This window comes from Malania oleifera, chromosome 5, assembly GCF_029873635.1.
Source record: "Malania oleifera isolate guangnan ecotype guangnan chromosome 5, ASM2987363v1, whole genome shotgun sequence".
Classification (NCBI taxonomy): Eukaryota; Viridiplantae; Streptophyta; class Magnoliopsida; order Santalales; family Ximeniaceae; genus Malania; species Malania oleifera.
In genome coordinates, this window is record NC_080421.1 from 51,862,851 (window position 1) to 51,878,693 (window position 15,843).

A 15,843-nucleotide genomic window follows, 5' to 3' on the forward strand; every position below is an offset into this window, starting at 1 on the left:
ATAAAGTTGAAACGACTGAAGGAAAAGTTGAAAGTTTGGAATAAGGAGGTGTTTGGTGACATCAACATTAGAAAGTCTAACATCTTGAGCAAGTTAACTTTTTTCGATAGAAGGAGCAGGATTATAATCTTACAGATAGTGAGGAGATTAGGAGAGTTTTCCTAAAAAATGAGTTAGAAGTGATTATTCAGGAAATAAGGAGTTGGAGACGGAGACCAAATTCAAATGGTTTAAGGATGATGACTGCAACTCTTTTTTCTTCCGTAGACTAACTAATGGAAAATGAAGTAAGAATTTGATTGGGGAATTAGATGTGGGGGATGGGATAGTATCTAATAATCAATGCCATATTGCTTCTGTTATCACCAATTTCTTCCAGAACTTGTATTCAGAGAAGGATCACTGTCGGCTAATGATAGAGGGATTATATTGGAATCCTATATCTGCTGATTAGATGTGTTGGTTAGAGAGACCTTTTGATGAGGAGGAAGTTAGGGGGGTGGTTTTTGGGATGGATAGGGATAAGGCTTTAGGCTCGGATGGTTTTAACATTGCTTTTTTTTCAAGAGTATTGATATATAGTAAAGGAGGATCTGTTGAAAGCTTTTAGCGAGTTCTTTGATAACGGAGTCCTTAGTAAGAGTATTAATTCCTCCTTTATAGCCTTGGTTTCAAAGAAATCTAATTCTATTGAAGTGGAGGATTTTAGACCTATTAGTCTTGTCTTTAGTGTGTATGAGCTAAATTTTTAGCTAATAGGTTGAGTGCAGTGCTTGATGATACCATTCTAGTGCTCAAAGCGCGTCCGTCGAGGGGAGGTGGAATTGTCATCTTTGCTATCTTTATTGAGTGGGAGTAATCTTTATTAGGGGAAGGGTGTTTGTTCTTGGTCTTTGGACTAGTCAGGTGTATTTTCTTGCAAATCTTTTTTTGAATTTTTGATTCGTTCCAACTCTTCTTTCGCGCTATACTCTACTATTTGGAAGGCTGAGGTTCCCCCTAAAATAAAGGCTTTCACTTGGTTGGTTGTGCTTAATAAGATAAATACTATTAACTTGTTACAAAGGAGACCTAGGAAGTCTTTCTCTCCCGATGTATGTGTGCTCTGTTACAAGACCTCTAAGACAACTTCTCACCTTCTTTTGCAATTTGAATTTGCTTGGAGTATTTAGAATATGCTTTTTGGCGTTATGGGAGAAATCTAGGTTTGTCCTCCCTCGGTGGAAGAATTTTTAGAAATATCCTTCGCAGGTTTTGGTAGAAGAAAGGACAGGGCAACTTTATGGAAGTGTGGCCTTTTCTCAGTATTATGGGGTTTATGGATGGAATATAATATGTGGATTTTTCTGGGAAAAAATTAAATAAAATGTTGGTTTGGGAAAAAATAAAGTATTTGGCCTCTTTGTGGTGTGTTGGGTATGGATTTTTTAAAAAGGCAAGCTTTAGGAGTTGCAAAGTGATTGGAGGAACACGTTGACTGGATGATTTTTTTCTTGGTAATTTTTTATGTTTTTTGTTTAGTCTTGGAGTGTCTTAGGTTGTCTTGGGAGATTTCTCATTCTCCCTCTTGTAAATTCTCTTTCTATTAATGATACCTTCTTTTGTTACAAAAAAAAAGTGGTCTATGGTGGCCAAGTCAAGTGTTGAATCAGAGTAGAAGGCTGTGTCACACTACATATGAACTTGTTTACTTGAAGAACATGTTGGAAGAATTGGGTTTTCCACATTCTCAGCCTATGAAGTTCATGTGTGATAATCAAGATACTACTCATGTTGCCTCTAACCTGGTCCTTAATGAGTGAGCAAAGCACATTGAAGTTGACTGCCACTTTGTTCTAGAGAAACTTGTGCAGAAGCTCGTGACAGCCACTCATGTGAACTCAAATTTGCAGCTTTCTAATTTATTTGCTAAAGCCTTTGGAGGTGCTCATGTTAAATTTGTTTGTAACAAGCTAGGAGCATATAATACATATGCTCAAGCTTGAGGGGGAGTGTTAATGGTTATTTAGCATTATTAGCATGTGCTAGAGTTATGTTAGTTTGAGTTAGTAAGTGTATTATGGTCATTGGTATGTACTTGACATATACTGCAAATAGAGGGAGATGCCTATCGTTGAGGTAGGTTTTCCATTTTACCCAATTGTTCAACAACTACCTCTCCCATTTTTAAATTCCTATTAGTGTAGCCGGGAGTTAAGAGAAGCAAGAGATTTTTTATGGTCTGGTATTGGGGAGAATAAGAGGGATCTTCTTGTCAGTTGGGAGGTGGTCAGGAGACCAAAATCTGTGGGAGGCCTAGGCATCAGCAGTTTGGTTTCAATGCATTTTCTTTGGGATATTTTTACTTTCAGGGCTTCTTTTTGGGCTCATTCTTTCAGATTTTTTCAAGGAATGTCGTTAATGGATCTTTAAAGGGATTGGAACAAGGCTTTGATGTAATTGTTTTCTTGTGTTAGGAGGAATCCCTATCCTCCTTTCATTGTAATTATTTCTTCTATACATTAATTGATTTTCTTTTTCTATAAAAAAAAAAAGGGCAAATTGTTATGGAGATCCCTCTTAAGAGTCTGGTTCCTTACGCATAAAGTAATAAAGTATGGTATTCATGGGAGTGGGTGAGATACTAAAGGGAGCGGAATTGGTTCTCATGCATGCTTGTCTCTCTGGTTTTTGGTTTTTTCTTTCCTCATTCATTTTTCTGTTGGTGTTGGTGACAGGGTTTGCTTTTTGGAAAATATTTGGGTGGCTGAGACTTCGTTGGAATACTGTCTGCCTCCATTGTATAGACTTTCACCTATGCATAATGCTCCCATTTCTGAATTCTATTCTTCTGAGAGAGGTCTCGTGTCTTGGGCTCCCACTTACTTTTTAGGAGGCTCAATGAGAGAGAGATAGAAGAGCTCACTTGCCTGTTGAGCATTCTAAATTCATTCATTCCCAAAGCCAGGGGTGATAGTAGGCTTTAGATTGGGGACTCTTTGGGTTCATTCTCTTCAAAGTCATTTTTCTTTTGTTCATGTGACCAAACCTATTATTCCCAATTCTTTTCATTTGAACAAAATAGTGTGGCATGCTGATGTTCATTTTAAGATTTGAGCTTTCATATGGACTTTGGCTCTCAACAGGGTTAATACAAATGACTTGCTTCAGATTAAGAGGCCTTATAAGGCTCTCAGTCTACACGTCTGCTTGATGTGTGGCAAGGAAAGTGATACTAATTGTCATTTATTCGTACATTGTGAGGTGGGAAGGGCGCTGTGGAATAATTTGTTTTCCTGCAATGGTGAGGATTGTTTGGCTCTGAATACCACTTATGATTACAAATCAGGATACTTTTGGGGCTTTGGAATTTTTGCTATATTGTGGACTCTTTGGCTTCAAAGGAATGGCAGGATATTCAGAGATCAGAAGACTCCGACGCATTTGATTTGGGAGCAAGCTGCATTTTGGGTTTATTCTTTGGAATTGTTAAGGGTATTTCCCTGTCTGGTATCAAAAGGGATTGGAAGGCAGCATTGATGTAAATACTTTGTTTCTTTTCCCTTTCGTTTTTGCTGCGAAAGAGGATGGCTTGTCCTATTTTTGCTGTATTTTATTTTTCTTGTCTTGCGTTGTTGAAGTTTTTGTTATATCTTCTTTTGTTTTTTTTTTTAAAGTAAAGAAAAACTGAATACTTCTATTAATCAAATTCTTAAATAGTGGACCCTTTGCTTGTCACCTATCCAACCTACCAGTATCATACGACATATTCCTCGTTTTAACTCTCACATCACCAAACGCATATGAATGCTACACTTTTCCTTGATGTGTTTCAATTTTCTCCATGAAAATGTAACCCTCCAACTCCTCTAGAACATGTTATCCCCACCTAGATTTCACCAACTCTGCAAGTGAAAAGAAGACAACCATATGTTCTCAAAATTTAAAAGAAGTGGGCCCCATCTAACAGGACTATACTCAGATTATGGGGCAATGATCAGCCATGACCCTCATAAGCACCTCTTGGAAAAAGTGGGGAAAGTATCTTCCTGCTCCACAATTAAAAAGACAGGAATATCCTTTTGTGAAATTCCACTGCTCATCTTGTTAAAAAACTCAGAAAAATACATATTAGATGAAAAATTTATGCCATTCGTTAATTGCATGAACGAAATCATTCCATTATTGGGGTTGGGGGTGGGCGAGCTGCATCAAAGGGTCTCACATGCTCATTTTAAAATTGGATCTAACAGGAAATGGAGATCCAGTGAGTTACAGGAAACCCAAATTTGGTTTGATTCACCAAATAATTTTGGCATCCTATAGAATATGATGAAATTGCTAGGCTTGGTTTCACCTTAATCCCCACACAACACTCTTAAAGCAGCAAACAATGCCCTTTAAACTAATCCACCTGACCCGAACTCTTGTTCACATATCGCCTTCTTTGCCCTCCATATCTCTGCTTCCTACAACCTGATTCGTGGAAGAAAATGCTTTGTTGTTTGGCAAGTCCCATTATCCTCAGCATCAATATTCAAATACTGGGCTGCAATCTGAAATAGCATTTGGTCATGCTAACATGCCAATAAAAGAATATGGAATGTGATCCTCTGGTTTCAAATACAGAGATTTCTAAAGGTCTCTCTCTCTCTCTCTCTCACACACACACACACACACACACTCACACACATTTTATGAGTGATTTTCCCTAAAAATGTGTAGTATTCTCCTTTAATGAAAATGAAATGCCAAAAAAAAAAGAAAAAAAAAAAAAAAAAGAAGGTTACGGTGATTGAGTCAACACAATCATGGCTTGGAATTTTTCCAAAAACCGCGGTCCCAAACTATAGCTTTGGCAGGAGCTTTCAGGTCTATGGATGGTGAAGCAGTTGTAACTTGAAAATTTGAGCTTGTGTAACTCTGTGGGGTTAGGAAGATGGTGGATGGTTGATTTTCTGACCATCAGTGCTTGTCATGTGGTGAACCTTTGGTGGTGATGGTTGGATTAGTGGCATTCTGGGTTAACCATCAGTCGTAGATAAAAAGGGAGAAGGACAAAAAGGATTAAAAAATTGGAACATTATTAGTCCTTGAGGGTAAAAAAAGGCATTTTGACAAATTAGAAGATGACATCATCCTATTCTAAGTCATTATTAGCTAACGAAGAGAGCGCAGTAAGTCTTAGCAGGACTAAATGTCAAGCAAGGTCTGTAATTTCTGGAAATCTTTGTTTTAGGGGGGGGGGGGGGGTCTGTTTTTTTTACTGAATTTTGAGAGTTCTGTTTATTTTTCCCCCTTTTTAATAATGGAACCGACTGCAACTTAGCTGGCTACTTTCAGCATCTGAGTTGACTTTGTATTTAAAGCTCTTTTTTTTTTTTCCTATTCCAGTTCCAATTATTAAGGAATGTTTCCTGCAGGTTGGAGATTTTGGATTATCAAGAATTAAACGCAACACTTTGGTCTCTGGTGGTGTTAGAGGAACCCTTCCATGGATGGCACCAGAATTGTTGAATGGCAGCAGCAGCCGGGTTTCTGAGAAGGTTAAAAATGCTTAACACTGGATATCATAATGTTCCCGAGCCATATGATTCATATTGTGAAGAAATCATCAATATGGTTTGGTTTTGACAGGTTGATGTTTTCTCATTTGGCATTGCGATGTGGGAGATCTTGACTGGGGAGGAGCCCTATGCTAATATGCATTATGGTGCAATAATAGGTGAGCATGTATCATTGACTTGTTGATTTTCTGATGACTTTAAATCCCTTGTAAGATTTGTATTTGACGCACTCACTGTTACTATGTCTAAAAATGGTACAAGGTTTATATTTGAAAATCTTAAGTGGCATGTTTGTAATTCCAAATAATTAGCGAAACATCTTAGCAGACAAATGAAATTAACAAAGTCCCTTGATATATATTATTCTTATGAACCAGAATTGTGGACTGTTTTTGAAGCCAATATTTCGTCTCTAAAATGTTCACCAATTTATTTTTTAAAATTATAAAATTTTAATTTGTTTTAATGAAATCATATTTTGCCATGCTAAGCTGGTATAATTTAATGATAGATTCACATCAGAAAGTATGGAACTGTGAAGTATTGATAGTAATTAACTACACAGGCTAGGGGAGAAGTATTGATTGGTTGTATCAGGAAATTAGTAATGATTTGTAAACAATGACTACGAAAACATTAACAATGAAGCCTCAAGTCCCCCACTAGCCCAACTAGGTGGGATCTGCCATATGAATCCTTCTCCGCCATTGCGCTAGATCTTGGGCAATATCCTTGAAAGTTGGAGTGCTGTCAAATCCTTATTTACTACCTCAATCTAAAGTTAATTTTATGTTGACCCTTGTCCCTATAGTCTCTTAACATTCAGAATTTGTATTTGAAGGAGGAATATTGTAGAATGATGTTAAAGGGGTTGGATTGGAATCCTATTTCTGTTGAGTAGAAGAGTTTATTAGAGAGACCTTTTAAAGAGGAAGTGAAGGGAGTGGTTTTTGTTATGGATAGGGATAAGGCTCTAAGCCTAGATGTGTTTAACATAGCTTTTTTCCAAGATTGTTGGGAGGTTGTTGAGGGCAATTTGTTGAGAGTTTTTACTGAATTCTTTGGAAATGGGATTTGAGCAAAAGCATCAACTCCTCTTTTATTGCTCTGGCACCTAAAAAATCCCAATCTATTAAGGTTGAGGATTTTAGACCTATTAGCCTTGTTTCTAGTGTATATAAACTAAAGTCTTAGCTAATAGGATGAGTGAGGTGCTTGATATCATTTCTACTGCCCAAAGTGCGTTCATGGGGGGAGGCAAATAGTGGATTCTATGCTTGTGGCCAATCAGGTGGTGGAAGATGTTTGTTGGAATAAGATGAGGGGTTTTGTATTTAAAGTAGATTTCAAGAAAGCCTATGATAGAGTGGGTTGGGGCTTTTTGGATAAAGTCCTTGAGAGGAAGGGTTTTGGTGAGCATCAGCATCGGTGGATTAGGGGCTGCTTGTTTAGTGTGTGGTTCTCGGTGATTGTTAATGGTGAGCCACAATCTTCATTTAGAGCTTCTAAGGGCATTAGACAAGGTGACCCTTTATCCCCCTTTTTATTTGTCTTTGCTGCAGATGTGTTGAGCTAGATGGTGAATAGGACTATGGAGAGGGGGTTGGTTAAAAGTCTACAAATTAGGAGGGAGAGTGATGGTTTCTCATCTTCTGTTTGCTGATGACATCATTTTCTTTCCTGATGATCATAGCTCTTCCTTTAGAATAATTTTCAGCATTCTTCAAAATTTTTAGAGGTTGTTGAGTCTTAAAATTAATATGGGGAAGAGTGGTTTAGTAGCTTTGAATGTGCCCGTGGAGTGAGGGCAAGGGCCACTAAAGTGGGGGGCGGCATTCTGGATTGGCCTATGACCAGGTAAAATACACTTGTGGTCACTAAACTTTTAACCAACAATATTGATACCACTTAACTTTAATTTTTTGTGCTAAGATCACCCAATTATGATTTTGTTGTTGTAAGTCTCTTTCTGTCCACTTTAAACGACTCTTTGTCACGTATGCTGAGGTTGGAACTTGTTTTTGGCCTCTGTGGCAGTAGGTCTCACCATAATACACGCCACATCATTTCCATTTTCGAACGTATCAGAGCTCGTACAACTCTTAACATCATCATCATCCTCATCTTCATTTTTAAAACTAAATTCTCCCACATTTTTCATCTAATAACCTCTCAGAAGGTCTTTGTTCTATGCTCTGTTCTTGACGTCCCTGTTTCCTACAATTCTTGTTGTCGACATCAACATCAAGCTCAGTTCTCTATTGTAGAGCCTTTTCTGACCACATGGCTGGCAGTCCTCGCCGACAATCATGGTGATGGGGTAGAATTGCACTCACCTCTTTGTGCCATCACTCAATTTGGTGCTTTTTGGAGGAAGGGTTTTGCTCAAACACGATCTTGAGAATGAACAAACCAAGGAATATGTTGAGCGCTCCGCAGACATTGATTTCCATCAAAATCACATTTTCTCCGATGGGTCAATTGAGCACGACTTCGCCTTCGCATTGTTTGGAAACAGAGAAATGAGAAAGTTGGCAATTTGTTTGCCGAGAAAAACTGGATGTCTTGATCTCTTCAAGTTGCCATATATTTGTAGAGCTCTTGATTTCGTCCTCCGTGAATTAACCTTCGTGCTTCGGCTTTTGTTGTGGAGTGTTCAAAGATGGCTTTGATTTCTAGTGTGAAAGAATTGGCTTCTTAGACCTCTCAATTATGATGGATTTTAGTCTATGCAGAGTAAACCTAGATGACTTTAGTTTTTGATTTCGAACATGGGACTTTGTGTTTGACAACAAGAACACACCTCCATTACAGTTAAAATCCAATGACGAAGAAGCCAAATTGGAGGGACTGCAATCGCCGCCATTGCGGTGGCTGCAAATCCACTTCTCCCTTGCAATTGGGTCGCTCGGAAATCGCTATCAATTCTTCCGACGCATCAAAGTTTTGTTTCCATCTTTAGCTAGAGGGAGTGGGGTTCTTGTCATTGATTGCTGAATTGTCGATAGTGCGGCGAATGGAATCGAGGGGAGATTAGGAGAAAGAGGGAGTTTTCCTGGATTTGGGAGTTGTGAACTCTTGGGAGACCTTTCTCAAGAATTCAGACGCCTCTGTTAAGGAGGTTGAAATAAAGGAAGGAGAGGTTATGTTATCTAAAGGAACAGAGGAAGTTGGGTTTGGTTAGTTTAATTAATTTGAGGGTTCTGGTGTCTGCAATGTTGTGTTTAGTGTATGCTTCAAGAATGCGGAGAGCTGCAGAGGCACATTAATGGGAGGGGAGAGAGACGATAAATAAGATTCGTGTGTATTAAATTGTAGAGAAATGATGTGGCATGTGTTAGAGTGGGACTCACGCAGCCATGGAGGCAAATATGACGTCCAACTCAGCATATGTGTCGGAGAGTCTTTTAAAGTGAAAGGAAAGAAGCTTACCTCAAAGGCTCTATCTCTAGATGTACATGTGCTTTGTTTTAATTGCTTTGGAACTGCTTCGCCTCTTTTCTTCCATTGTGATTTTGCCCAGAGGATTTGGAACAAGCTATTTAATTATTTTGGGGAATGCAAGGTTTTACAAAGACAGTGGAGCAGTTTTTTACAATTTATTTTGTTGGTTCTGGAAGGAAAAAAAGAGGGTAAGGAGTTATGGAATTGTGCCTTATTTTCTATTTATTGGGGCTTGTGGATGGAATGAAATGCGTGCAGTTGTACTGGGAAGAGTTGTCTCTTTTAATGGTTTGGTAGAAGATTCAACATTTGGCTTCTCTTTGGTGTGTGGGTAATGGGAACTTTCGGGTGGATGCGCTTTTCAGATGTTCAGCGTGATTGGATTTCCTTGTTGGAATGATAGGGCCTGCTGATTTTTTCGGGTTGTTTCTAATGTTCTTTTTGGTTTGTCATTTTTTATTTTTCTAGGGCAAACTGAAGTTTTGAAAGGGGATGCTTTACTCTCCCCTTCTTGTACATTTCTATTCTATCAATGAAACTCTTCTGTTGTCATAAAAAAAAAAAAATGGGTTTACCACAACGAAATTGTAGTTGGGCGACTTAAGTGCAAAAAATTGAAGTTTAGTGATATTAGGATTTTTAGTTAAAAGTTTAGTGACCACAGGTGTAATTTACTGGCCTATGACCCACCAGGGCGCCCCCTTTGGTGGTAATCCTAGAGCAGCGGATCTTTTGAATCTGGTATTGGAAAGGGTGACTAGAGGTTAGACCGTTTGAAGGGGGCTCTCTTTTTTAGGGGGATAGAATAACCTTGATCCAAGCTTTTTCTTTCTAGCATTCCATTATATTTCCTATATGTATTTAGGATTCCAATGGAGATTGCTAGCAAGCTCGAGAGAATCATGAGAGACTTTATGCGGTCTAGTTGGGGGGGGAGGGGGGGGGGGGATCATAGGGGCCACTTAGTTAGCTGGGGTGAGGTTTGTAGGTCAAAAAAGGAGGAAGGGTTGAGCCTAGGGAAGTTGGTGTCTAAAAACACAACTCTTAGTTAAATGGCTATGGCATTTCCTTCTAGAAGAATCATCCCTTTGGCATAGAGTAATGATAAGTAAGCTCGGATTGGATGAGAATGGGTGGGATGCCAATGTTAGTTTAAGGTGTTCTTTGGGGTGGTCCATGTGGTTCCATGTGTCAAATTTATCCTTCTTTCATCCCTCACACTAAACTTGAGGTGGGGAGGGGTTCTTAGATCCATTTTTGGAAAGACCCTTGAATGGGTTATACATCCTTATCCAATTCATTCCCTTATCTTTTTCGATTGAGCTCTGAGCAAAATACAACTATATCTTTCTTTGTTGCGGATTTGAGTAGCCCATTGGTTTCCTAGAATCTCCATTTTAGGAGACCTCTTAATGATAGGGAGTTGGTGGAGCTGTATTCTTTGTTATCTTTATTGTAGGAGTAAATTTTCATCGGGGAGGGATGTTTGGTCTTGGTCTTTGGAATAATCAGGAGTGTTTTCTTGTAATTCTTCTTTTGCATTCTTGACTCCAATTCTTCTTTCACACTAATCATTTCATCTGGAAGGCTAAGGCTCCTCCAAAATTAAGGCTTTCACTTGGTTGGTTGTGCTCAATAAAATTAATACTAATAACTTGCTGCAAATTAGGAGACCTTTGAAAACTCTCTCTTGATGTATTTGTGCATTTTACAAAATTCTGAGACAGCTTCTCATCTTTTGCACTAGAATTTCCTTGGAGAATTTGGAGTATGCTTTTAAATTGAGCTGGGTTTGCCCTTCTTCGGTTGGTGAATTGTTAGCTATTTCTTATAAGGCTTTGGTAGGAGAAAGGATTAAGGCGGTCTTATGGAAGTGTGGAATACTCACTGTTTTATGGGGGTTATAGAGTGTAATGCAAGGATATTCAATGGGAAGAAATTAAATTGGGTGATTGTTTGGGAAAAAAATTCAGTATTTGGTCTCGCTGTGTGTACTGCTTTGGTTTTTTTCAGAAGAATTAGTTTCCACGAGTTGCATAGAGATTGGAGGAACACTTTGGAATGCTGATAATTTATTCTGGTATATTTTAGTTGTTTTTTTCTGGATTGTTCCATGCCTTTTTGGGAGATGTCTCATTCTCCCTTGTGTAAATTCTCTTCCTATTAGTGAAATATTATTTTGCTATAAAAAAAAAAGGAGAAAACATCAGCTAACTTGAACCTTTCATTTGACTTTTATTTTTTCTATGATGCAAGCACCCAAACCATTTTAATTGCCCTCCCCATGTCTTTTCTTTTACATGTTCCATTCTTAAGTTCTCATGATTCATGAATGTCTTAACATTCTCACTTTGCTACATATATCTCCAATTTGTATTGCTTTCCTAATATTCTCATCTGTATAACGTAGCTAGTATTATATATTTATGCTGGTATTATTAATGTTCTGTATAATTTTTCTTTTAAATTTAAATTTGAAGGTGTTTAGAGTCATGCAAATGCAATACACCTGAAACACTTCCCCACTTTACTCAGCCTACTTTAGATATATGTATCACATCTTATTCAATTCTCCTTCAGCCAGCATAATAGATCTTAGGTATCGAAATCTACTTTTATTTGGAAATTTCTTGGCCCTCAAGTTTAATGTTTTCTCAATTATTCATCCTAGAATTATTAAAATTGCATTTCATAATCTTGAACAACTATTTTTTTTATCAGAAAAAATATTATTCATTAAAAAGTGGCATGGGGATGCTACCCATTTACAAGGAGAGGAGAGGAAAAAAAAAAGGAGACAACAATTAACAGTGACAATATATCTAAGAGATCAAAAATTGAGTGCCCAGCATGTACCACCCACTAAAACAGGAGGAAGGCATGGAGAGCCATCTATCTTTGACAATTGTGAGACAAATAGAAGTTCCTTCATTAGTTCAAGAGTATTTTTCCCTCCACGTAATCCAAGAAAAGTTGAGAGGGATATGGATGGGCTTTTTTCCTTTCTCTATTCGCAAGAAAATACCCTTCCATGTGCATGCTTACTTTCCCACAGATTCAGCAGTTACCCAATGCCGTCCCAAAATAGTTTTGCCAGATTTCACAAAATTCTGGTCCAGGGGCAGTGAAACAGAAGGTGGTAACAGTTTGAGCATCAACTTTACAAAGAAAGCATCTGTTAAACAAAGGGGCCCTCCTCCTGAAGATTATTGAGTGTAAGAATCTTCCCCAAAGCTACCTTCCAAGCAATATATATAATAAAAAAAATACAGCAACTTTGGTTGGTTTAAGAGTTTTACAAATGGCGTTCCAAAGGAAAGCAGGTCTGGCTTTACAGCGCCTGTGCGGCTGCTTGTAGGAGTTGACTGTGAAGTAAATATTTTTATTGAGCTTCCAAAAGGGCACATCTGGAATTATCCTATCGTGGGCACTTCTATTGAGGCTGCCATAAAAATCAATGAATAATCAATCTCCCAATCACGAGCTCTTCGAACAAAGGGTTTGGGGAAAACAATTATTGCCAATTTTATGGCAATGATGGGATCACTTGATCTTCTTTACATAACCTTCTGCATATGGGCCTCATTGTTTTTCTCACATAAACTTATTGTTCATGTGGGAGCTCCATTGTGATTATTGACAGCAATAATCAATATTAATAGAATTCGGGCATCGTGATGGTAGAGGTCAAGATCAAAACCTGTACCTTATTCATTTGCTATGTCAATGGAGGTTGGAATTAGGAATAAATTGCATCAAATTCATTGAAATTGAACCTTCATACTTCCATTCTAATTATATTTTGAAGGTGCTTAACCCATGTATATTCCTTACTCTGGTTTTAAAATTTTTCTTACCTTGGGTTAATTTTTTTGGGTTAAATTCCATATGTGCATGGGTAAATAGTTTGGTTTTGGGAAGATTTTTGGGCTGGGACAGCACCTTCTTGTAATGCAGCACTCCTTGCTTTTGTTGTTCTCTTGAATTGCCATAATGCTCCAATTTCTAATTTTTTGGTTCTCAAAGAGGGCTACTGCCTCTTGGAATTTCTGTTTTAGAAGGAATTAAAGTGAGAGGGAAGCTGGAGAGTTGGGCCAAAGCTTGTGGGTGTTAAATTGTTTTATTCTGTCTTCTCATGTTGATTGTGGAGTTTGAGTTTTGGATGGGTTGGGGGAGTTTTCCTCCAAATTTTTTTTTATGAGCTCATCAAGATGTTAATGGTTCTTGCTTACTTTTACACTCCTTAATTTGGAAACCAAAACTCCATTTAAAATAGGGGGCTTTTATTTGGTATGCTATTCTTGACAGGATTAATTCTAATAATTGGTTTGAGTCTTCTAGGTTAGAAGACCTTTGAAATGACTTGTCTCAAGACGCTTGCTTTGTGTTTCCTAGGTAATGAAATAAATGCTCATTTCCTTCTACATTGTTTTTTTCCCTTGGGGAATTTTACGCAGGAGTTTTGGTATAGTTGGGGATTTTGTGCCCAGTATCTTTGGCAGGGTTTTTCCTTTAAATTTATGAGGGACTTGGTTCTCATAAGGAAGCAAAAATACTATGGAGATGTGCTGCTTTTGCTATTGAGCGAGGTATTTGGTTGGAGTGTAATTCCAGAATTTTTGAGGGGAGGGTGATGAATCCAGAGATGTGCAGTAGGGTTTTTTTTTTTGGCTTCTTTTGATGTCCTGCTTTTGGTTTGTTTCTTGGGGTATGACTTGTTGTGTGACAAACCAGAGAGCCTTGTTGTTTTAGTTTTGTTTTTACTCATTTTTTATTTGAGGACTTCTTGCCTGTCTGGTATTGTAGTCTCTTACCCTAATAAACTTGTGAAGAAAAAATTTGAAGTGGCTTAAGAAGTCCAATGTGGAGGATCATCTTCAGAGAGAAACTTGGTCTGGTGATGGGGGCTTCATTTTTTGCATTGTGGTCTGCCAATGACAGGACCAACAACCTTAAAGCAATAATCCCAATTTACCCAAGAAAACCACATTCATCACTTTCTTCTCCAAACACTTATCCCAAAACCCAGCCATCAAAATGTGTTTCCAGAAACCAGAAGATCATGATCATGTATTTGAAGAAAAAAAAGAGAGGAAACTCATTCTCTTGCTAGCAAGGGATGGAGAGAGCTGTTGCCAGAGATGTTTACATGGGGCTCTTTGCTTGCTGGTAATGGACATTCAGATATGCTGAATGGGTAACAAGCTTGCCCAAATCACATAAGCTGATGAAGGAAGCTTTTTATGGATGTGTTGATTGACTAGCATGGAGAGAAGAGACCATAGATAGGTGCTTTGAGATAGGTGTGGAGGTTCATGGAATTGTTAGAGTTTCTTCGATATTTTACGATTCCTTTTTGCGATCTGTTTTAAAGGTAGGCTCCATGTGATAACAGCAGCCACTTGTGGGTGCTACTCTTTGCCTCTAAAAAGTGCCAGTAGAACTTCCTTTCCATTGGAATTGCATGCGACATATATATGAAGGGTGTGTTTCTGGTAATCTCTTGGGAAGAATTATTGCACTTGTATGATGCACTCATAACTCATGGAACAAAAAGATATGCTCAAACTTTACACTGCAGTCTGAGTCATTCTTTACCAATGATGCTTCCAACTCTAATTGTTTATATCCCCTTCCAGAATTACATTATTGACATGCCTACTTACCTTTTGGACAAGGCAGATTTTCTTTTTGTTTTGAGCATGAAATGCTGTTTTGAATATAATGCTATGATCTGCAGCTGCAATTAAACAATGCTGACTTCTATTGTTTTCTTATGTTTTGTCCTTGGCGGGATGTGGTGTCTGAATCCAATAAAAGGAGGGATAGTGAAGAACACTCTTCGGCCACCTATTCCAGAGCATTGTGATCCTGATTGGAGGAAGCTTATGGAACACTGCTGGTCCCCTGATCCCGAAGCTCGACCTACATTTACTGAGATAACCAACAGTTTGCGATCCATGTCCATGGCAATCCAGGTGAAGGGACTGAATAATCAGGCAAGGCAAATGGTTTAAGCATCTTTCATTCATCAGGAGCCTGATTTTCTTAGCATCCTCAATAGCCTTTGGGGTGGAAGACCTGAGCTTTAAAGGTGATAGAGAAAGGGAATCAGTGGCGCAAAGTCAGTGGCACGATTTTTCTGTGTTTCTTCTCACTTCTTGTCAACAGCATAAGCTTTTGTTTTTCACTTTTTGTTTCCCTTCTCCTCATTTTTGTTTATAGTATCCATTCATTTGTTTATTCTTTTTGAGATGGAAACACATATAAGTTTAAAGACGGTGCCCCCGATTTTCTTATTGGTTTTACTGTAATGTTTTTGGTGGGAAGACATGTACATATGTAGTACACACGGGAACAGGAAATCCTGCTTTGGTTTCATTTGCTTCAAGATGTATGTTTTTGTGATGCGTAGAATTGCTCATCTATTAAAATTGTTTAACTGGAAATGAGGCACTTCTCTTTGGATTTAGAAATGACTTGAAAATGGAAGCAATCATACTGTAAAATGTTTGAGCCAATGACTCTGTAATGTAGTGAGAAACCTGATTCGTTCATCGATGTTGCCCATTAGCTTGTTTGCTAGACACAACCCAGGGCTGCACGTTAGGAATACATATGAACACCCCAGACCAAAAAAAAAAACAAAAAATTCTCATACTAAATATTATTGAACAGCATTGATGCTGCACTGGCCATGTCTATAGCTTGTGAATTCTTCCCCCTTTTTTTTTTCTGTAATTTGCTTCATGTTTTACTGTTGGTTTTAATTCTTGTTCAGGTGCCCCTTTGATTTTGTTTGATTTGCTGAATGTACGAGTGGATTGGAATAAGGTGAACTTGTAATAGAAGT

At 38.2% G+C, this 15,843-nt stretch overlaps 1 protein-coding gene across 2 annotated transcripts in view; it reads left to right on the forward strand.

Moving 5' to 3' along the window:
- The window catches only part of LOC131155543 (uncharacterized), a 53,098-nt gene extending 37,659 nt beyond the window's left edge, over positions 1–15,439 (forward strand). For both annotated transcript variants that reach the window (XM_058108764.1, XM_058108763.1), the window contains 3 exons: positions 5,403–5,525; positions 5,617–5,704; positions 14,811–15,439. In XM_058108764.1, coding sequence (XP_057964747.1) covers positions 5,403–5,525; positions 5,617–5,704; positions 14,811–15,007 — 408 coding nt within the window. In that variant the 3' untranslated portion in view covers positions 15,008–15,439. The remainder of the gene's footprint in view (positions 1–5,402; positions 5,526–5,616; positions 5,705–14,810) is intronic.
- Positions 15,440–15,843: the final 404 nt, after the last annotated feature.